This window comes from Furipterus horrens, unplaced genomic scaffold, assembly GCF_987537825.1.
Source record: "Furipterus horrens unplaced genomic scaffold, mFurHor1.1.pri manual_scaffold_2, whole genome shotgun sequence".
Taxonomy (NCBI): Eukaryota; Metazoa; Chordata; class Mammalia; order Chiroptera; family Furipteridae; genus Furipterus; species Furipterus horrens.
The window spans coordinates 13221938-13244966 of record NW_028327172.1 but is presented as its reverse complement, the minus strand read 5'-3'; the positions used below and the strand labels follow the sequence as shown (position 1 = coordinate 13244966).

At 47.3% G+C, this 23029-nt stretch overlaps 1 protein-coding gene across 1 annotated transcript in view; it reads right to left on the bottom strand.

Moving 5' to 3' along the window:
- SYT13 (synaptotagmin 13) overlaps positions 1-15719 on the bottom strand; it is a 42440-nt gene extending 26721 nt beyond the window's left edge. Inside the window, exon 1 of the mRNA XM_090262280.1 lies at positions 15472-15719. Within this exon, the coding sequence (XP_090118406.1) occupies positions 15472-15654 (183 nt within the window). The 5' untranslated portion in view covers positions 15655-15719. The remainder of the gene's footprint in view (positions 1-15471) is intronic.
- Positions 15720-23029: the final 7310 nt, after the last annotated feature.

Here is a 23029-nt window from a genome sequence, read left to right as displayed (position 1 = left end):
CAAACCAGTCAAAGAGAAAGGTTGGAGAAGTTGGAGAAATGAATTTGCAAAGGAATGGTGAGGCCAGGCCATGAGTAGCCTCAGATGCCCAGCAAACAATTTTGAATCCTATCTTAAAAAAGGAAGAGAGACTTGACGGTTCGTGGATAGGAGAGTGACACGGGCAAACAGTGTTTTCGGTCATTCAAACTAGCAGGTGCATGCAGGAGGGACTGAAGTGGGGGACAGTGGAGGTGAGAAGAGCAGCCGGAGACATGGTAGGAGTAATCCAGGTGAGAGGAAGCAAGGGACCAGGCCAGGAAATACCAGTCAAGATGAAAAAGGAAAGGCAGCGATGCCCGGGACTGCTCTGAGGAAGATTTGACAGTGCTTAGGGGTGGAGCAATGTGTAGGGAGGAGGAATAAGAGAAAGCTGCATAAAAAAAGAAAAAAGTACTTCCGTTATCACCTCTTGGGTCTCCTTTTCCAAAAAAGCATAATCTCTGGACGTTACTGGATGTGTATAGCCCCAGCAACGTCTGGATAGCAGACTGGGTCTTCTGTGTGACTTTTGTGGGTGGTCAGCAAGGAGGTTTCAAGGATGGCCACTAAGGGGCTGCTTCTAATATTCTCCTCCCAGTTGTCCCTTTGGCAGACTCAGAGCCAGTGAGTATCATCCCTAGATGTAGCTGGTCCTTCTTTTAAACTGCACACAAACCTATTGGACTTCCCTTCTGCATCACATGAATCGACATTTCAACAGTTTACAAATGTCATAAGTTCAGTAATATCGGAGTATGTGGTTCTAAGTTACTATACATGTGATTTTCCCTCAGCTCATTTCAAGCTTTTTGGAATGAGAATAATAACTGAACCTTCTTATCAGCACGTGTGTGTGTTTGGCAAGCACGTACGAAAAGCTACAAGGTGGGCAGGGCCCCAGACTGGAGGCTGGATCAAACGGAAGAACAATAGCAGTTTTGAAACCATCAAACCTTGTGCAAACAGAGGGCTTTATTATTGCTGGCCCTGACCTTTGTCAATGTGTGCATGCTCTCTCTGATGCACAGAGGCCCCCTTTATGATTGTTCATTATCAGGGCTTATAATGAGCCAACATTGATTGAGTAACCTATCAGTAGGAGTTTTGGAGGAGCAGATGGCACATTCAAAGTGGGTGATTGAGGGAAGTTTCATAAAGCAGAGGGTTAAGTAAACAACAGGAATGGAGAGTATCCTGGGGCCAGGAGTAGCTGGGTGCTCTTCACACTCCTAATGGGGGTAGGTTTGGGCGGGTGTCATGGGGAGGGGAGGAGGACATATAGAGGGTAGTTCTGGACGCAAAGGGACCAGACACTGCCCTACCTGGATTATCTGGTTTAAGCCCCACAACAGTTCAGTGACAATGTCACACAGCAAGCGCGGGGCAGGCTGAAACTGGAGCCCACAGCCTGGGTGCTTCATCTCCTCTGCTCATCTAACACATAAAGTCAAATCATTTGATAGTAGTTGTTTCGATGACAACTTAATTGTCAATGCTATTTATTAATCCAATAACCATTTCATGTACTGTTGCAATTAGTGCAGCTTCCCAAAGGCTACCTGCAGGAGTCACAGGAGCTTGGTTTTTTTCTAGCAGTGCCAGCAGCCAGTCATCCCTTCTTGTTCTTGTGGAGGCCAAGGGCCCTGATGTGCCTCCACTGGGGACAATCTGTGCACTGTGGACATTGCCTGAATTTCAGGCCATGACCCAGGGGACTGAAAACACACCAGTGGCATCAACCCCACTTTCCAGACGCTAAGCCATGGGGGCAGCCAGGCTCATAAGAAGCGCCCTGCCTGAGCCTCCTGTGGGCATCAGAGGTTATAGGTTCAAGGAGCTTCTACTTTAGAGTCTCACATTTTCCTAAATAAAGAATTCCAGAAATACTATGTGGCACATGACTGCTGACTGAAACAGCTGAGGACTCATCTTGATAATATGAACTTTAAGTCCATCAATTATTCACTCTAACACGTTCCCTTCACCCTGACCACTGCCTATCTCATGAGAGAGAAGGAGGGCTCTGGTACTTTGACCCTGGTGGGCACGTTGTCCCCAGGGCCCCACGGCCACAGCTGGCTGACGGAGACCTCCACAGCTGTTCTTCCACTCAAAAAAGCCTTCAGACCAAGGAGCCCTCTATTCTCTCTCCCCGTTCTTCACTTTGCAGCTTTCCTGAGTCCATTCCAAAGTTGATCATTTCAACAACACCTTTTTAGAGTCTAAAGTCCCCTGGCCTCCCTGCCTCTTCCCTGATGCCAAATGGCAAAATCTCAACATTGGATGGACCGCATTACCCTGTGATCCTGCATCCGACAGGCCTGCACTCTGGGAGAGTTACTCAACAGGGCGGATGGTTGGGGAATTCATGGTCACCGACCTCAAAGAGGCTCTTGGTCCTCCTCCCTCGAGCTCACGACTGGCATTTCTCTGGCTCCTCAGACTTCCTTCATAGAGAAAAAGGAAGTCAAAGGAATGGAGGACACTTAGCATCCTCATAACAGATGTGTAAACCTGCCCTCCTTCCTCTGGATGGATACTTTGGCCCATCCCACCCCCTCCTGTCACACAGCAGGAAGAGGGTCTCTCCCTCCGAGACCAGTCTTTCCATCCGAGCCTTGCACTCCATCCCCACTGCCTTCATGGGAACCTGACACTAGCTATTTTCAGTTTCTCCCTCCCTCATGAACATTCCTCTTTCTCTTTCCACTGGCTCCGTCCCATCAGCTTTCCTACGTGCTCAGTATTCCTTTGCCTTCCTGTCTCCTGCTCAGCCTCTGCCCTAACCCTCTCCACCTCTCCACCCTTCTGCAGCCACACAGCCCAGAAAACCTGCTTGTACTTGGTGCTGCCTTCATTTCCTCACTGTTACCCACTTCAAAACCCAAGGGTCATCATAGGTCTCCAAGGTCAATGACCTTCAAGGTCTAACTCTTATGGATTTTTTCAGTCTTCTCTTACTTGACTTTTCAGTGGTAAGCTTCCTAGTTGATGATGCCCTTCTCTTAAAACGCCTTTTCATTACTATTATTATTTCGACATGACTTTCTCTCGTTTTTTCTCCCCTCTCTCTGGCCTCCTCTCTGTGTCTCATTGAATGTTGGCGTCCATCAGCAACCTCTTCCCTCTCCTTGTTCTCTCTTCCCAGGAAGGCTCAGCCATGCTCGCCACTGCAGCTGCCGTCACCTACAGATGCCTGCCCTGTACACATCTCCAGCTCTCACATATACATCACAACTGACATCTTCATGGAAGTAGCTTAGACTCCTCACACCCTCCCTGCAGACAAGCAGACTGACTGACTCATGACTTGAAATCTATGACCTCACCTTTTCGGAGTGTCCCTTGTTTTGCTAATTGCTACCATCATCCAGCGGGAAAGTGAAAAACTCAGGTGTCACCCCTAACTCCTCCCTCTTCCTGAAGCCCACACCCAACCCATAAGCAAAACCAGTCAATTTATTTCCTAAATATCTCCCCAAACCACAGCCATCATCAGAGTGGCCCATGTCACCACAATTGCTCTCCATTGCTCCCCCCTTCCATTCTTCCCACTTCCAGAAGGGTCTTTTCACAACCCCACTCTGACCCTGTCACATCTTGCTTAAGACCTTTTAGTAGCTCTCTCTACTCTTTGGATAAAGACTCAAATACCTAGGGTGGCCCCCAAGGCTCTGTGTGGCTCTGCCCTGGCCTACCTACCCCACTTCTCATCACTCCCTACTGTGCCTCTGTGCTTTACCCACTTTGACCTTCTTTCGGACCCTCTCAACTGATATTTCTTAGTTCCACAGGGCTTTTGCACATGCCCTGTGCCTAGAGACTTGGAACCCTCATCCTCAACACCTTTACATAGTAAATACCATTAATTGTATGCCACAGAGCTGTACAAGGCAGTCTATTTGGGGTACGGGAAAAAAATAACAGAATTTTATTTTATAATTTGTTTTTATCATATTGGTTTTAGGAGCATTTAAAGCATTTTGTGAATGCTTTATTATGTATGTAATATATCAGTAGAGTAATATATATAATATATACATGTAAAATATATAAGCATATATGTATACTACAAAGAATTAACTATACATGTAAAATGGGTACATGCTCACAACTCTTTTGCTGAAAGGAGTCTGCAAAAACATTGAAGATCAGACCATTAATCAGTTATTCTTGGAAGGCCCACTGACCTCCCTTACACACCCAACATAGTTGTAGATTTATATTCATTCATACGACTGTGTGAGAACATCTCTACCCCTAGAATGTGAGCCACAGCAGGCCAGGGATGTCGTCTGCCTCATCACTGTGGTGTTCTCCGTGCCAGTTCAGTGCCTCGCACACGGTAGGTGATCAAGAAGTAAGTTTTGCATGAATGAATATTCAAGGAGTGGAATGCTCGTGCTCCTCTTCCCACATTAACAGAAACCTTTCATTTTTCATGTCTGGAATACTTCTAATATGGACTCTCTTTTTCCAACATGGTGAACCTAGAGTCAAGTCATTGCTTTGGCAAAGGATAAATAAGAAAATGATTCAGAGGTGCCTAAAATATACTCTGATTAGTAACCAGGTACTGAGTGTGCTGGGTGCTTTCAAAAGCGTAGTCTTTAACATGACGTTAACATTACGTTAGAGAACCTTATTATGATCATCTCTGTTTTATCGATGAGAAATGTGGGGTTCACAATGGTTAAGGTCACTTAGCTAGAAAGTGGGGCAGGCTGAATTCAAATTCAGGTTTAGGGTCTAAGTCTAATTTGCTTCCTATTGTATCTCAGTAGCTGGATCACACAATGAACATTTTTATTTTAAGAGGCAATTTCCTCTTCTGAGTGGTCTCAAAAAACAAGATTGTTATTACTTAGAACTATTCTGGTAGGGATCCAAAACCAAATTCAAGTCTACCGTGCTGTGGTTACGAATCTCATGTTCATTCCTTTCCTTTTTGGCACTGTCTTTGTGTGTTTTGTTTCAAGGCTGTTGTGCAAACGGCGACAGTCATGTTGCCACTTAACGGATCCGTTCATCCTGCATAGTAAGAAGAAAGCTCATCAGATGCCGCATTTGCAAGGAATGTGCCAAAAAGCCTTCCAGATGATGCTGCTATTTCCCTAGAGTTTTGTCTCTTGACGCACCATCACTGCCGTCACTGTGTGTCTCTCTGATAGCCTTGCCTTTCTTCTTTGTGAAGTGACTTGCTGGAAATGAGGATGCATTTGAAGATGGTTGGGGCACACTGTTGAGAAAGGAGGAGGGTCTGCCACAGAACGAGCTTCGGGCTAACTCAAGTTATTCTACACACGCAGCTCTTCTTACCGACTCTTCCAATTGCCGGACCAAATGGCTTTCCCCAGCCTTATGCTTTCATCCTCAAATGCCATCCTCTCCAAACCATTCTTCTTCATTCTGTCTGAAAGGCAAAGTCTTCACTTTCCTGCCTCAACAACCTATCTCTCCCTCATTATGCCATCCTTAGCAGCAAGGCCCACACGGCGCGGTTTACCATGCTTTCCTGAGGTACACACTGTCTCTGGGTCATATCTCACTGGCCTGGCAGTTGAAGAGTTTTTAAACTGTTTCCAGTGTTAGCCAAGTGATGGGAGGTTCCAAAGGAGGGGAAACAATAGGAAGGGAAGCTGCCACGCCCTCCAGGCTTGTCTCCATTCCTTGCTATCACTAGAGGCAGGCACAGGGATTCTTCAGTGAGCTCAGTGCCTTCCCCTGCGTTCCTGTCCCTGTAATTTTTATTCTGGCTGCAAGCAGAGGCGGTGGCCCCAGGAACGCCCTCTTCCCCGTTCATCCATCCATTCCATTCACTGACTCCTCAGTCATTCAACATTTCCCCTCCTCTGGCTATCTGCCAAGCTCAGTTTTTCTATAGAGAAAAAGTATGTCTTGGACTTAATAAGGGGAGGGTGGGGGAGTCAATGAAATACGTCAAAATACCCTAGAGTCTATGACAGATGCACTAAAACTCAATTTCACAGCATTCCCATAGGACACCCCTCCCCTTTTCTTATTCATATTCATATATACAACTACCCCTCATTATCTGACTCTCATCTGTTCATGGAAATGTACTGGCTAGTGAATTTCAGACAGCAGTCACCCGTATTCTAGTATTTTAAATGGGAAAAAATACAATGCACTCCAAGTCCACCCCCAAACCCCAGTCAGCTTCCCAAGGTATCTCTGTGTATCCCTGTAACACCCTGAAATGCCATGTAAACATTTCCCAGGAATTTTTAAATATATAAATCAATTAAAACAACTTTTACTTAATTAGCACTTAGGGAACTCCTTAGTCAGAAGGTCTGACGCCGTGGGGGGGTCAGGCTCCTCCCAGCATCGTACTGACCTGGTAATGTCAGTCCATGAGGAAATGATATATAGAAGGGATAGTGGATGTCACCTCAGTTTCACCTGGGTTTGTAGGGCCCCCAGGTATCTGGGGGAGGCAGACTGGTACTCATGAGGAGCTAAGCTTAGGGAGAAAATAGTGGGGAAGGTGACAGTGAAAACATGCAACATACAGAAAGGACGGAGCAGCAGGTACAAATTCGCTGGGAGAACAAGGGAGCCAGGACTGCCACGCACTCCATTCCTCTTCCGAGACTCACGAACCATGAGCTGTGCCTGCGCAGACTCATTGTAATGGGCACTCAACACAGAGGGCAAGTGTTTGTTAAAAACCTGCCAGATACCAATGAATATTTTAAAATGAGAGTTAGGATTTTTTTTTTTATTAGAAGCTTAGAAAATACCACAACGAGATATCACTTCGCATGCAATAGATGGCTATAATAAAAAAGTAGAAGAAGAAAAACAACCACTGGCAAGGATGTGAAGAGACTGAACCCTCCTACACGGCTGGTAGGAGTGTAGTGTGGCGCAGCTGCGCGGAGAGCAGTCTGGCGGTCCTTCCAAGGGTTAAACAGTCACCATACAACGCAGCAATTCCACTCCTAGGTGTTCCTTGAAAGAACTAAAAGCAGGTAAACAAATACTTGGATAGGAAGATGCACAGCAGCACTATCCACAATAACCCAAAGGTAGAGACTCAACCCAAGGGTTCATGAACAAATGAATGGATAACCAAAATGAAGTCAATACATACAATGGGATATCATTCAGCCATAAAAAGAAAATATTAATGTCAGAACATGGAGGCAGCTGGAATGCCCACCTGGACTTTTGATGGATGCAAATGAAGCATATGCTAATCAACCTGGTCCTAGCCCCTCCCATAGGAAGTGATAATGGACTTCGCTCCTTCCCAGAGGAAATGTTGAGGGACTTAGCCCCATATGTTGACTGGCCTGGTGGGGGGAAAGCAAGGAGATGTAAATGACCTACTGGATGCGGGCGCACCCTAACCGGTATGTGTATTTGGCAAAGTGTGGAGACCATGCCAGCAGAGGCTCAGGCAGGAGATTCCTATGGGTCTGTGTGGGTGACCGGGAGTCTCCACTTCTCCTTCCTTCCCCCTTCCCCCTTCCTCCTTCCCCCTTGCTCCTTGCTCCTTGCTCCTTGCTCCTTGCTCCTAAGGGCCCTTGAGTTGGTCCAGGAGTCTCCTCTTCCCGCCACCCTCTTCTCCCCTTTTCCTCAATAAACCCATTGTTTAACCCTAGCGTGGTCTCCGGGTGATTACTCAGAGCAAGGCCACCTGACAATACCTACTACAACATGGATGAACCTCGAAAACAAGTGAAAAAAAGCCAGACACGAAGGTTACATGTTTTAAGGCAGCGATGATATGAAACGTTCAGAATAGGTAAATCCAAGGGACAGAAAACAGATTGGCAGTTGCTGGGGCCTGAGGGAGGAGAGAGGAATAGAGCGTCTGCCTAATGGATACTGAGGTGTCTTCGGGGTGATGAAAATGTTTTAGATCTGCATGGAGGTGGTGATTGTACAACAATGTGAATGTACAGTTTAGAAGTTAATTTTATGTGCATTTTACCTCAATTTTTAAAAAAAAGCTTTGAAAATAGCAGTAACTCTAATGTTATCAGCACATAAGTCGGTGCCCCTCATATGTGTGCCTGTTATGTGCCATTGCGTTGGCTCTGACTCCTGGTGACCCCATGACTGAGTGACAGCCACACTGTCCTGTCCTCAATAGCTCAGCTCCTACAGACCTGTGTCTATGGCTTCTTTTATGGAGTCACCCTAGCCAGGCAAATCTATCAACATTATTTCTTATGGAATTAGTTATGGGGGCTCTTTGGATGGACATGCATGTTGGCTGTGACATAAACATGGAAAATCTCTTAGTTCTAAAAACCTGTCTCTATGAAGCTATTCTCCATCCTCTGAACAGAGTTTCCCAAAGTTTAGCAAGGAACAGGCTCCAGAGGTAGCAAATACAGTAACACTAAGGGAGAAGTGGGAGATAAACCATTGCTGATCATTGGGATATTGTCAGTCAAATAGCATGGACAATACGGGAATCGTCTCTGTTTACTGTGATTTTTCCTGCGGGTCTCGGCCTCTGGATGGTCAGTTGCTTTTTTTTTTGTCTCCTCCATCTTCTGGGTCTGCTGCTTCCCCTCCCTCCTGGCCTCTTCCTTTCCTTCTGGTGTTACTTTAAACCCCCTCTGATTTTTCTTTCAGGTGCTTCTTCCATCACTGTCCGATGGCCTCTCTATTCCTTCCTGCACCACAGGCACTCGATGCTAACTCGGGTCAGAATCAGAAAGCCTGGACACTTCCAAGGATGCAGCAGTGTTTTCTGCTGGAGGTAACAAAAAGGGCCAGCGAACCATCAGTCCCATGAAGAGAAGAGCCACGCACCTGAATTGCCCACATGCTGTACCAGAGGAGAGACTCGGGAGGGAAGGAGGTATGACAAGTCCAGGTCCTGCCCCTGGAAAGGGACTGATGGACACAGATGTAGGGGCTTCACTGGGAGTGTTTCTAAGAGCCTAGTGTTTCCACCGGGCGTGTGCTTATCCCCCTGAAATAATCTATGCTAATTTCTTGATGAAAAATTCATACTGTCTTCCATGTTGCCAAGCAACCAGCCCAAACATGTCTACTATTGTGTAAATCTTTCTGGAGGGTCCTGGGTTGCACCCAGTGCCTGCAGCCTGATGCACAGAAAAGGCAGCAAAGCAAGCAACCCAAAGCTTTGGGAAAGGTTTCTGAAGCTCATGAGTGTAAAATTAATATAGTTAAAGTGCTTAAAACACTGCCTGGCACATATAAAGAACTCAATAAACGTTAGCTATACTATCACTATTATTTATTACTCCCTGGGAATGGGAACCATTTTTTGTTTGTTTGTTTATATGAACAGGAAACTACCAGCCAGGAGATTGGCTGAGAAATGAGACCCTTTAAAGGGTAAGAATCCATGAATGTCAGACCTTACAGCAGCCCAGAGTCACATCAGTTCCAGGAGTGGTGTTAGTAATTCATGGAGCCTCCTGTGATAACTGAGGTACAGGGGAGACCTCAGCAGAGCAGCCAGTCAGAAGTGGAGAAAGGTCTACTTTGGGCTGAAGGTGGGATGCCCATCCTAAGGGTTTCCCCCAGCCCCCCGTATCTCCCCATCATGGCAGCACTGTAACACGCTTCCTGGCAACTGCTGGCTTCATCGTCTCTCTCCCCACTTATCAGAAAGAACATATGCCTGTCTTTTCATCGCTGCATCCCAGCGCCTAGCATTAGCCTTTAATGCTCATTAACCTTTAATGAATGAAATTATTCGCTAATGAAATGCAGCATCTGGGCTCTGATCCATCCTCACTCTGACAAGTATGAATTCACACAAGTGATCTGAATGTTGCTCCTGTTGTCTAAGGAAGAAGTGAATAGGCAGAAGGTTTGACAGGGCCACGCTGATGGTCTTGAGGCCCCAGTCCTAAGGAGGAGGTGGCCACAGGAGAAGCAGCAGAAAGCAGACCGAGCCAGGAAGATAGTGTGTAACTGACCACAAAAGGAAGGCATATCTCCTGATTGTGGCCCAAAAGTCCTCCTGGTAATAAAAACACTGACTGACGGTCTGCGAGCCAAGTGTCACTGGTTCGATTCCCAGTCAGGGCACATTACTAGGTTGCAAGTCAGGTCCCCAGTTGGGGGCATGAGTGAGAGGCAACCACACAGTGATGCTTCTCTCCCTCTCCTTCTCCTTTCCTCTCTCTCTAAAAAGAAAATAAATAAACAAATAAATTATTAAAAAACAAAACAAAACAAAGAAATAAAAAACACTGACTGATACTAAGTTAATATTCATAAACTTTATGTCACAACAGGATAAATTTTAACAAAAATGTTAATGAAGTACAACTCCCAAGAAAAAAGCACACAAATTATAAAAGTAGATGTGGATGAATTTTCTTTCACAAAGTGGACACACCTGTGTAATTGAGAGTCAAAGCTTATAAACAAAAGCCCAGAAGCCCTCTCCCACCCCAGTCGTTCCCTGCCCCCTACAATAGAACCACAAATAAATTGGGCTTGATTTCAAATCCTGTGGAAAAGCGAATTTAACAACATGCACTCCTCTGTGCCTTCCCTCTCTTATTTGGTATATGTCACAATATGATGATGATTTAATTCAAATACATTGAAAAGGTACCATGTGCCCAGCATTACACTAGATATTATTGTCAGGGATACATAAACAGTGAAAGATACACTCCCCAGTTTGGGAGGGGGTGGGGGCGACTCCGCTATACACCTAGCATATTATTTAATACAAATTCAGCACTTATGTATATTATTTCACAAAAACCTAGAATCAATCTATTAGTGTTTGCTATAGTATAAATGATTGTGCCCCTCTAAAATTCATATGTTAAAGCCTGCCCTCCAAGTGATGGTGTTAGGAGGTGGGGCATTTAGGAGGTAATTAGATCATGAGGGCAGAGCCCTCATCAATGGGATTAGTGCCCTCATAAAAGCAGCCTGAGAGTTCCCTTGTTCCTTCCACCATGTGAGGTTACAGTGTAAAGTCCAGAAAGCAGGGTCTCACCTGATACTAAATCTGCAGGAGCTTTGGTCTTGGCCCTACCTACTGGCCTCCAGAACGATGAGAAATTGATTTCTGTTGCTTATAAGCCACCCAGTCTATGGTCTTCTGTTTTAGCAGCCCAAATGGACTAAAGCAGTATTCCTTCGAACGCCACTTAGGCCTTCTCTGCTCTGCTGGAAGGAGGGTAGGATTTTAGTCCAGTGGTGGGTGGTGGGGTGGAGGTTGACAGGAGAGGCCTGGGGCCACTGCTAAGGGCCACGCAGCCTGAGTAAAGCCATTGACCATATGTTAGCTTCGATGTGACAGCACTAGGGTCACCCTGGGGACCTCTGAGACACATTTGAGGAGACTCACTTAAGTGTACAACAAGGTTAAGTACTGTGTTGGGAAAGGCATTGGATGCTGAAACTAAAGCTTTCTGAAAACAGGACCCAAACTCCTGCGAAGTGATGGGCATCCAGGGTCATGAGCTGTGGGAACAGGACAGTTCTCCCTGCTCGCCTCTGAGTGACTTAGGTTGGCCAAGAAGAGGGCTTCCTCTGAAGGGACCCGGAAGTGTGGCGAGTGAAAAGGAAATCTGGGGAGAAGGAACCACTGAGCATGGCTGTGTCTCACTAACAGATCCAGAAGGGAAGGGAAGGAACACACACACACACACACACACACACACACACACACAGTTCTGTCTCTGCTCCATCTCCTTGCTCAAGCTGACCCATCACATCACTGTATAATATCTACGCTTCCAAAGCAGGGCTGCCAACAGTAAGGGAGTTCCCAGGTGATCCTGCCAGACCATGAGTGTGTGTCATAGTGAGACTGAATTCCTTCCGTCCCCAACAGACTGCATGTGGGCGAGGGTGAAGGATTGTCTAAGGAGGCAGCGAAAGTGTCCAAAATCAGAAAACCAAAGAACTGTTGAAGCTGGCTGAAGGAATGAAAGGCAATGCATGACTAAGGACTTCCAGCGTCTCCTACTTCCTACTTAGCAGAGATGTCTGGACCTTTTTTGTTCCACGGATTCCATTAGCTGTCTGGAGAAGCCTATCAACACTTCTTCCAAATGTTTGAAAAAGCCGAAAATAAAAGGCATGAGACAACAGAGGAACACCTAATAACATCAATTTGTGAAATAGTTATACGTGTGCCTCCTTATTCATTCATTAAATAATAGGATCCAGCAGGAGATTTGATAAGTACCATGATTTAGAATAAGAGATGAGCATAAATGATATTGTAAAGTATCTGTAGCAGCTGCAGTATGCTCTGGAACTGTCTGTGGTCTCCCTCAGGGACAAAGTCACTAATATTGTTAAGACTGCCATGATATATTGTTGATATTCCTACTTACAGGGAATGCTAACTTTCAGTTAGAGGTTAGTGAAAATAACAATGTAAGTTTTTCCCTCTCCAAGACCATGAGCCTTTTAAATTCTATCTGCAGACCCTTTGGAGGGAAGAAGGTCTACAGACCTCAGGTTAAGAAACCCTGGGAAAACCTCCAAATGCTTTTCAAAATCACTACAAACTTCCACTTTATCCAACCATTCAGGGCCAAAAAAGAGATTCCCAGGCATGGCCTGCAAATCCCAGGAAATTTTTCAGCAACCCCAGCCACCACCTTAGGGAGACACAGGCATGCACCGTACTGACATCCGACAGACTGGATCCTATGGACACCCCAGTTCTCAGTGCCAACAGGCATCTAGAACCTTCTTCCTATAGCCCCCATGCTGTCTCTTCAAAGAATATCTTCAGAGAACCTTCCCCAACTCTTCCCCCCTTTGTCAACATGTGCCATGTCCACCACGCGGCTGTCACCTGCCGCCCCTAACCCCAACTCCTTTATTTTCTTTGAAAGGTCAGTTACGTTGTCTTTTCTCTGTTTACTCTGTCTGAGTCATGGCTGAATCAGTCTGAGCACAAGAGCAGGCAAACCAACACTGAAACCTCAGCTTTGCCACGTTCACACCTGAAGATTCAGCCCCAGGTTCCCCAAATCCTTGTCACTGAGGGAACCAGGTGAGGGAATGTGAATGGTTGGGTCTCATGTGTCCACAAGCGTTTATTGTGCCTCTGCTGAGTTAGCCCTGGGTGGCAAAGGCCTGGTACATGTGTGCACATGTGAAGCCATCCCTCAGACACTGGGCTGGACACTGGGATGCTTTTATTTGTCTACAGTTTTCTATCAGGCACCTAGTGGGTCCCAGGTACTGAGTGGGTGCTGGAAATAAATATACAAGTACATAGATATGAAAGAGTACACACACCCAAGTGTCACACGTGCTAGAAAATAATCTGGAAGGGACATATGGAATAGGGCCATGGGGAGGGGGTGCTTTGTTACATGTGACAGCAGATACCTTCCCTGAGAAGGTGAAATTTAAACAGAAAAGAGAACTAAAAGATAACAAGGAGGAGTCACCTGTGTGCAAAGCTGGAGGAAAATGGGAGGGCTTGGTTTCTTTAAGAGGGATCAAAAATCCAGGGAGGCTGAGACTGCCAATGAAAGGACAAACTGACATGAGTTTGGCTGGAGAGGTGGCTGCCAGACCAAGTGAGGGAGTGGAGTGGAATGCTAATAGCACAGACTCCAGAATCAGACCAGCCTGGCTAGAATCCGGCTCTGAGACTTCTCTAGCTGGGTGACCTTGGGGAAGTCACTCACCCTCTCTGAGCCTTTGCTTCCTCATCCCCAGTTGGGATCAACATGTGTGTCCTTCATTGAGTTGCTAAATGCATTAAGGGGAAAGCTCTTAGTACAGAGCCTGGTGCACACAGCAGTGGGTGCCCTGTAAGGGTATGCTAGGATTTGTTCCATACTCAGTGAGAAGTTGTGGAGGATTTTAAGCTGGGAGAGGACCGATCTGTTTGTCTTTAACAGATTATTGGTCATTGTGTGGGTCGTCAATAAGACAAAGAGTTGGAAGGGATCCAGGGGGGTCATTCACACCAAACAACACCTTCCCCAGTAGTTATCTCTGCGAAGGGGAGGGGACAGTGCCTGAACAGCCACCACTCGTAAAGGCAGAAGAATGGCTGTCCCTTAAGTGCATCAGGCTGGACAGAAGGTCGAGAGGCAGCTGGCCACAACTCCTGGAGAAGGACACATCAACCGCCCACCAACCAACCTCAGTAGGGAGCCCACTACTCCCATTTCCAGAAGACCCCAGGTCCTGCATCCCACTGCCCAGCTGGCTTTTATTCCTGCCAGTGTCAATGTCACTTCTCTTGGACTGTAAAATGCCTCAAGGGCAGCAGCCATTTCCTCCTATTCCCACTGTACAGTGACTGACAGGCCCCACGCAACTGGGCCTCAGAGCTTTTGAATAATTAATTGAAGGAGGAAGGTAGAATTATAGCATTTTAGCACCATTCCCAGAACTCTAAGCTCTGTCAGGAACCCAGTGGGCCCTGGGAAGTCCTTAAGTACATGGCCTTGCAGCCAAGTGGGTGGGGGGCAGCCTTCCTCAAATACTCCCACCAGCCTCTTCTCCTCTGGCTCTCCTGAGGACATTTTGCTCTCCCCACCTTGAAAATGCATCTTGGAGTTCACAGCCTCCGCAGGGAGCTCCTTCCAGCCTCTTCCCAGAGCCCTTCTGGTGCACTGTTCAATGGGGACACCACCCATTTCCTGCCCAAAGGGGCTCTGGAGACAAGCCAATGCACAGGATAAAAGCCCTCCTGCCTCCAGGGACATCTTCAGAGACTTATTTGGGGAGGCCACAGCAAGCCCCCCTCGCTGGCTGCAGCGGAGGGCTGCGGGGAGGGGGCATGCTCCTGTCCTCTCCATATTCTCCTGCCTCTCCAGACCCCAGCACTCCCTGTCCAGCTGCCCCCCTTCAGCTCCCGGTACAGCAGCCCCTCCGTTTTTGGGTGGACTTCCCCTTCTCAGCTTTGTCAGTGCGTTCCCTGCACCAGCCCGTGGTCCCTCTTCCCCACACCTTCCCTTCCCTTTCACTGTCCCCTTCCTCCCGGCCCCCCCACCCCCATTCTTCAAGCTTCCCATTCTCCAGCTTTCCTCTCAGTCTCCCCTAATGCTCACAACCCCCCTTCCAGCTTCCTCCCAGCGCCCTCTCATAGTCCCCTTGGTATGCCTGACTCACATTCTCCCCTGCACCCCAGCCTTCCTCTCCCCACTCCTCCCAGCCTCCCAGGCTCCTCTCCCAGCCCCCACATTTCACTCCCAGCCCTAATTCCTATCCAAGTCCCCTTTCGCATTTTCTCCCATGCCCTCTCCTTAGCCCTCGCTGTTCCCATTCCTCTTCCGTCCCCAAAGTCTACCATCGCCTAATTACAGCCCCCTCCCCCACCCCGTTTTTCCGGGCCCCTCCGCCACGTCCTCGACCCCCGCCGCTGTCCCCCTTCCCTGCCATGCAGAACCACGACGGCTCCCACACCCCGTGCCCCCCAACCTCCAGGGAGACCCCGCCTCTCCCGGGAGGCCAAGGCGCCGCCAGGCTCACCTGTTGGGCGGGCTGGAGGACGCCTGCTCTCGCCTTCTCTGGGTCGGGGTCCCGGTTCCGCTGCAGCAGCCCCTTCTTGGGGTGCATGTGCCGACACAGGCAGGTGACCCCGCACAGCGCGAGGATGCTGGTGGCCGTGCCCAGCGTGGCGCCCAGCGCGATCACGGGCACCGAGAGCACCATGGTGCCTGCTTTCTGCGCGGGGCTCGGTCCCGCCGCCGAGCCGCCGAGCGCCTACCCGGCCGGGCCCGCCGCGCCAGCAGCTCTCCCGCCACCGGAGAGGCGGGGAGGTAAGGCTGCGAGGACGTCAGAGGGGGGGGGGGGCGGACCCCGCCGGCTGGTGGCCCGCACCCGGTACCGCGTCAACGACCACTCCTCCCAGACAACACGTGACCGGACCCCCCACCACAGCAGGAGCCGGAGCCTTTCAAGTGGCAGGAGCCTTGGGACTGTCTCGGGCCTTTCCTCAGGCTTTATGTATGAAGCCGCTTGTGCCCAAGAAGGACAGGAGGTCACACTGTTGTAGGGGGAACTCGGGACTGGAACCCAAGTCTTCGGCCCCTTCTGGGTAGCTAGGGTCGCTTTCTCAGACTACTGCCCCTTTGTTCGCACGCTCTGGCTGGGCAGGGTGTAGTATTTGTTCCTCCAGGAGCTTTTCAAACACAAGCACACAAAGCTGGAGTTTTCCCACCTCCCATACTTGAACTTGCCAGGTGTTCGCTACCAGGGGAGAGGGGCAGGCAGCAGGGTGGAGGGAACTGGTCCCGTGTGTCCGTGTGTCCGGCTGAGGCTGCACCCGCATCCTGGTGAAAATGATGGCAGTGGTTCTATTTACACCTGTGTCTCCTTTCCCGTTGACCGGGTAGTTCAGATTATTACCTAATTCGATCTGTGGCAGTTCTCACGTCCATTTACTGACGAGGAAGCTGAGGTTCAGAGGGGATGTGGGGCAGCTAGAAAAATCCAGTCACCCTGAACCCAAATTCAGGTTTGCAGGTTCAAGTCCACACCTCACACGCAGAAAAAGGACTTGCCTTAGAAGCACGAAGAGTATCAAACGCAGCAGCCAGGAGTCCACACTTGGTTGGAAAGGCCGGGTTGGGTGGTAGCAGAGGTGAGCTTAGAGGGGAAATTGGAATTCTGAGTGAGGAGGATCGTCTCAGATCAGACAGCAGTGATGTTCAGTGCTATCAAAGTGTTTAATTCAGCCAGCATTTGTAGTGCCTAGGCTGTACTGTAGGCGTGCAGGGCATGTGTGAGGGGGCGATTCCATCCACAACGGGGCTTTCAATTTCCCACGAAGCTGAGGACGCCCAAATCCACGCTGCAGCAGTGACCTCCACCTGGTACCTCCCAGCGTTTCAGTTACCCGCCCCTGCCTAATAACCCACTGTCAGGGTTAGCGGTGCCCACCCCCCACCCCCACACAGTTAAAAATCCTCATATAACTTTTGACTCCCCCAAAACTTAACTACTTACTGATAGCCTACTATTGACTAGAAGCCTTACCATTCACATAAACAATCAATTAACACATATTTTATATGTTACTGGGCTGGCCAAAAAGTCCTTTCTTTTTTTCCCCCCATAAAATAAAAGACACACCTTTTTTTTTTTTTTTTTTTTTTTACTAATAACTTTGTATTGATTTGGATATTTTCAGTATGCAGCTATCTCCCACTATTGACTTTTAGAGGGTAGAGGCCAGGGGTGCTGCTAAACATCTTCCAATGCATAAGGCAGCCCCACAGCAAAGAATTATTTGGCCAAAATGACAACAGTACCATGAAACTTCACAAACCAATTTTGACATGTTTGATCAGTCACAGCACCTTCTCCATAGACTACACAAATCTTTTTTTGCATTTAAGTTGTGTTTTTACCTTTCTTGAAATAATAAAGAATAATACACGGAAAATGTATTTTCTTCCATCTTCAATATTAAAATGGCTGCACAAAAATTCACTAATTTTGATAATTTTTAAAAATGCACACTGATATGACAGCTGTCACAATACAATCTAATAAAATTGTCTCAAATGAAGTTAAAGACAATTCAGCACTACTAGAGCCATCATACAGAAAAAAACGAATGAACTTTTTGGCCAACCCAATACATGAATTATATACTACATTCTTACAATAAAGTAAGCTAGAGAAAATAAAATGTTATTAAGAAAGTTATTAAGAAGAGAAAATACAGTTATTGAAAAAAGTACACACATAAGTGGACCCTCACAGTTGAAACTTGGGTTGTTCATGGATCCACTGTATTTTGTTTCTTCTCATGATTCTGTGGGCTGACTGGGCTCTGCTGGGTGGTTTTCCTGCTCCACATGTTGTCATCCGGGACTGCAGTTCTCTGGGCTGGAATGTCCAAGATGGCATCCCACATGGTGAGCAGGTGGTGCTGACTGCCACAGGAGCACAAGTGGGTTGTCATCCAGTGCACTTGGCTTCTCCCATGTGGCTGGAGCTTCTCACAGCATGGCAGCCAGGTTCCAAGTGGAAGAAAGCAGGCCTGTGTTCAAATGTTGCAGAACATCGACCAAAGCAATAGTTTTCCTCTAATCCTTTCCCTACAGGACATCTAAAAATGATGTTTCTGAAATGCAAAGCTGACACTGTCACTCATATGCATAAAAGCCTTCAGAGATTCTCCAGCAGTAAACCCAAGAGCCTCCAGTTAGATCCAAAGCCCTTTGTGACATGATCCCTACCAATCCCTTCAGACTCCCCTCTGCACAATTCCCAACATATCCTTGAGCCCCAGCCACTCCCAGGGACTGGGGTTTCATTCAGTAAGTGTCTTTGGAGCCACTCATGGGTGCATACAGCAGGCACTCAGTTTGGTTGAAAAGGTGAATGACTCATATGATCATCTCATGCAAGACTTCTAGTGACTTGAAAGGAGTCTCATTTGCTAAACAGCTCCATTTGATTGAATTGGCTCTTCCAAGTATTTATTTTGTGCCTTCTGTATGCCAGGCTCATTTTTCTCCTGAGCCCCATTTGCTGTCAACTGTGGAGCCAAAGCGCTTCAGTCCCTGGTGGTAGACTTAGCTTTCTCCCTCCTAAGAGCTTCCCTGGGAGGTTTTCTTGACTCCCAGGCCTGGCAATATGAAATGTTCTGGGGGAATAAGAGGTTTAATTAATGCTGTCATTCTAGCTCTCCCATGCCTGAGCTGCTCCCCTGGGAGACCTCAATGCCATGTAGCAGGACTCAGGGTGGGGGTGAGAGGAAGGATGAAAAACGCAATATCAGACATTTTCTGATGGGGATCAGAAACCTGTCATGTGGTCCATTGTTACTATGGTTACTGGGATGACAGTGACTGCAGTGACCTTCATCTTTAACAGGAAGAGGGACCCCAGGCCAAGAAGAACAGCTTGCCGTTTGCATCTTTCACAGACAGGGAACCCATGGCAGGGCTAGGGTAGATTCGAAACCCGGCAAAGCCACCAGGACTCTAGGTCACTTTGGCTGCATCTCATCAAAGATGTGACTTTTGCTTCTTGGTTATTGATATCCAGGCAGTAGCCGTTAATGACAACACTCTAAGAAAAGTCGTTAGGGGGTTCCTTTGAAAAATGAGATTGTCTTTAGTGAGAACGGCAGTTGACAGAGTCAGCCAAGTAGAACAGTTCAGACAGTCTAAAGATGAGGCCTGAAAATAATTGGAATTGCTGGGGCTGCCAGATTGCCAAGGGCAAACAGAGCAGAAAGCTTGGGGGAACTTCTGGAGGGCTGAAGATCTCTGAAGGTTCCCCGGCCTCTTTATACAATATCACCATTGTTATTTTGATTGATATTTTACTTATTGTATGATTAAATAATCTGAATTTCTAAGGTATTAAAATGCTTTTTTCAGGGAAAAGTGTTTCAAATATAGAAGGTTCTCGTATTTCGCAAACATTTATGGTATCTGCATATCATGCTAGGCAGGAAGGAGGAAAATATACAAACAGAACTGAATTTTAACATGGGAAGAATTTCAGAGATCACTTTGTGAAATCCTTTCATTTTACTAATAGGGAAACTGAGGACCAAAGAGACTGTGGTTTGCCAAAGGGTAGAAGGAGTGAATGGTAGAGGTCTTGTAGGTCAGGGTAGATTCCATTCTGCTGCAGTAACAACCTCCAAATCTCAGGGATTAATGCAAAAAAGAGTGTATCTTGCTCTTATCACAGTTTAAGGAGGGTCAGGTGACTCACATGGGCATCTCATCTCCAACCAGTGACTCAGGAATCTGGGCTTTTTCTGTCTTGTGTCCCCTCTGCTTCCAGCCATGCAAGTGGAGAAGAGCGAGCGCACTGAAGACCACCTGTGACATTTCAGGGTCCATGCTGGAAACAGAGTACATAGTTTTCACCCTATGGCATTGGTCAGAATTTGATAACATTACAAATCTAGCAACAAAAAAAACTGGAAAATACAGAAGAGAAACATGGGCAAAAGCAGTCTCCGCCACATAAGCCAAAGCTTAGGACTTCTTGCCTAGTGCATGTTCCTCTAACTCATTCATTAATCCAACATGCCTTTTGAGTATCTACCACGTATGAGGCACTGTGCTGAGTGAGGAAACAAAGATGTTGGGCAAAACCACCCCCTCATGCAGTTTACATTCCCATGGCGACGATGGACAACAATCAGTCATCACACAAATACATGCGAAATTAATTACAATGGTGATACAAGCCAAGAAGAACAGGTTCAGGATTGGGATTTGACTTGTTCTCATACCAGGGAAGACTTTCCAGAGAAGGCTGCAATTGGACTGAGGTCTAAAAGAGTAATCTTAACTCAGCAAAGAAGGAAGACAGAGTGTTCCAGGCCAACAAGGAGAATGGGCAAGGACCCTGTCATGGAACTTGCCCAGTGGGCATGGGCAGCAGTGTGCTGGTCAACCAACTCTCTGGGGAAGGGGAAGGGGTTGCCACTGATTTTCAGCATTTGTTAATTTCTCTGGTGTAAATAAATTGACACCCGCGGTCCATTTCCAGCTAGCAACCCATTCCTGAATACTTACGAGTTGGCTGTGAGCTGTTAGGAGCCAGCGCCAGTGCACAATTGGGAGAAAGTGTGCAAGCTGAGCCTGAAGGGAGAGGCAGGAGCCAGATGACAGGGCCTGTAGCCATAATGGACAGTCACTGGGTGTTTTTAGACAGGGGTGCATGATGTGATCAGATATGTGTTTTGAAAAGATGCCCCTGGCTGCAGTATTGTGAATGGATTGGAGAGAGACAAAGTGGACGCTGGTGGACTAGAAAGGAGGTCAGAGCGGGCATCTGGGAGAGAGACACCAAAGCTTTTCTCAAGACGTGTATAGCCATACGAGGAGCTGAAATTGCTGATGGCATGAGGAGAGGGCAAGTGTGGTGGGCAGGCCATGCTCTTTCTCTGCTGACCTCCACTTTTCAGCTCTGTGCCGTTAACTCTCTCGTTTGATGACTGTGGCTCTGTAGTCTGGATCATGGCTAACTGGAGGTTCCCCAAGTCCTGGGCCTTGCCATGGGCAGGATGTGCAGGAGGAAGCTGCCCAGGATAAGGGGTTGGAGATCCTGGGTCCTCAGCAGAGTGATGCAGACCCAGGAGAGCTGAGACACTGGCTTAAGGGCGAGGAGGTAAGGAGCTCAGATGAGGCCCAGGAGGGAGGCCAGTCCCAGGACTCCTGCCGCTGGCTCAGAGCAATTCTGAGGCCACGCCTTAAGGCAGAGAGGAGAAAGGGATTGGGTTCAGGGCCCCTGGTACAGAAATTCAAGTCTGTAAAAGGTAGAGGAATATTCTAGAATTGAAGCAAACTATAGTTAGATGCCACCTGCCCTGGCAGGTCCTTTTCAACAACCCAATCATCCTTCAGATCCCTGATTCCAACTCATTCCATCTCAGCACGAGATGACGTATCATTCTGATTCTCAGCGGCATGGCCCCTCAACTCCATCCAGTTTCTCTTAGAACTCGTCTAAAGGCTCCCTTCATCACCAGGTTTCTGGAACAGACAAAGATTATAGGACTTTGGGGGGTCTCGCCTGCCAGGTTGGGAGGAAGATCCACGCTTGTGCAGATGTGATGTTTAGCTTTGTGTGTGAGGGAGGGGGTGTAGGGCGCATAGATCCCCATGAGAAGCTAACAAAAGCTATTTCCTGTTTCAGAAGAGAGCTTAAAAGCAACACATATGAAAATTTGTATGTACCCCTAAATTGTTCAAGAACCATGTGATGGCTTTTAGAAGTTTGTGGACTTCAGGTGAGGAGTCTTTAGCATGACCAAAAGAATAGTGAACGTTATATGCTTAAGGCTGCATGATCCATTGGCAGGTAATCTTAATTTTTCTGAGCCTTAATTTCTTATGTGTAAAATGCGGATAATCTACTCTGCTTTATGGAGATACTATGGGGATGACTTATAAAGCATAGTGCTATATAAATAATGGTGGATGCTCAACTAATGTTAACTTAAGAAGAAGAATAATCCCATTAGCACCAGACTCTTCAATTTTTTAATACAGCAGCTTGGTCTAGTGAATAGAGTAGCTCTGTTGTGTATTAGCCGAGAGATCCTGGATACATTAGTCAGCTTAACCTGTCTGAGTTTTAGTTTCTTCATTTGTAAAAAAAGGCTGTACTCTGTTGTTTGCAAAGAGGGCTGCAATTGTCCCCTTCCTGTGTCCATATCCTTTGCAATATTATGATTTAGCAATGAGATGGGGTTCCATTGCTTCACCCCTTAATCTGACTGGCCTTGTGACTCAAGTTGGCTAGTAGACTGAGGCACAAGTGACATTGTGCCAACTCTAAGCCTAGGCTTGAAGAGATCTTAGATGCTTGCATTCCGCCATGGAATCCTGCCCAACCACCACGTGAAGAGGGCCAGGCCAACGAGAGAACGAGAGATCACGTGGCCCAGTGTCTCCATCACTCCAGCCCACAGCTACCACCCCCAGAAGAAGCAGAGCAGCACAGCTGATGGGCAGCACATCACAGGCACATGACTGAGCCCAGATGAAAGCAGGACCACCCAGCTGAGCCCTCCAAAGGGCTAACCACAGAATTGGGAGCTAAATTAAACTCATGAGTCATTTTAAGCCACTACATTTTGGAATGTTTATTATATATTGAGAGCTAACTGACTGATAGATTTAAATGGTAAATACAACCTGGCTGAGTGGCTAAGTTAATTGGAGCATCGTCCTGTGCACCAAAAGGTTACAGGTTCAATCCTGGTCAGGACACGTACCTGGGTTGCAGATGTGATCCGGGTTGAAGAGCGTGTGGGAGGCAACCGATAGATGTTTCTCTCTATTATCAATGTTTCTCTCTCTCTCAAAAAAAAGTCAATAATAAAAATTTTTTTTAATGAAACGGTAAACGGTAGTCTAGCTGTCACAGGATTATTGAGGGTGTCTGTAAGGCACCTAGTGCTGTGGGCCTGGTACAAAGAAGTCACACAATAAGTGGCCTTGTTAGCATTCTGAGTCCCAAAGACAGCCTTAGCCAGCATTTCCAGTAATGCCTGATGGGTACACCAGCCCATTAGTTATTGTACAAGAATCAATCT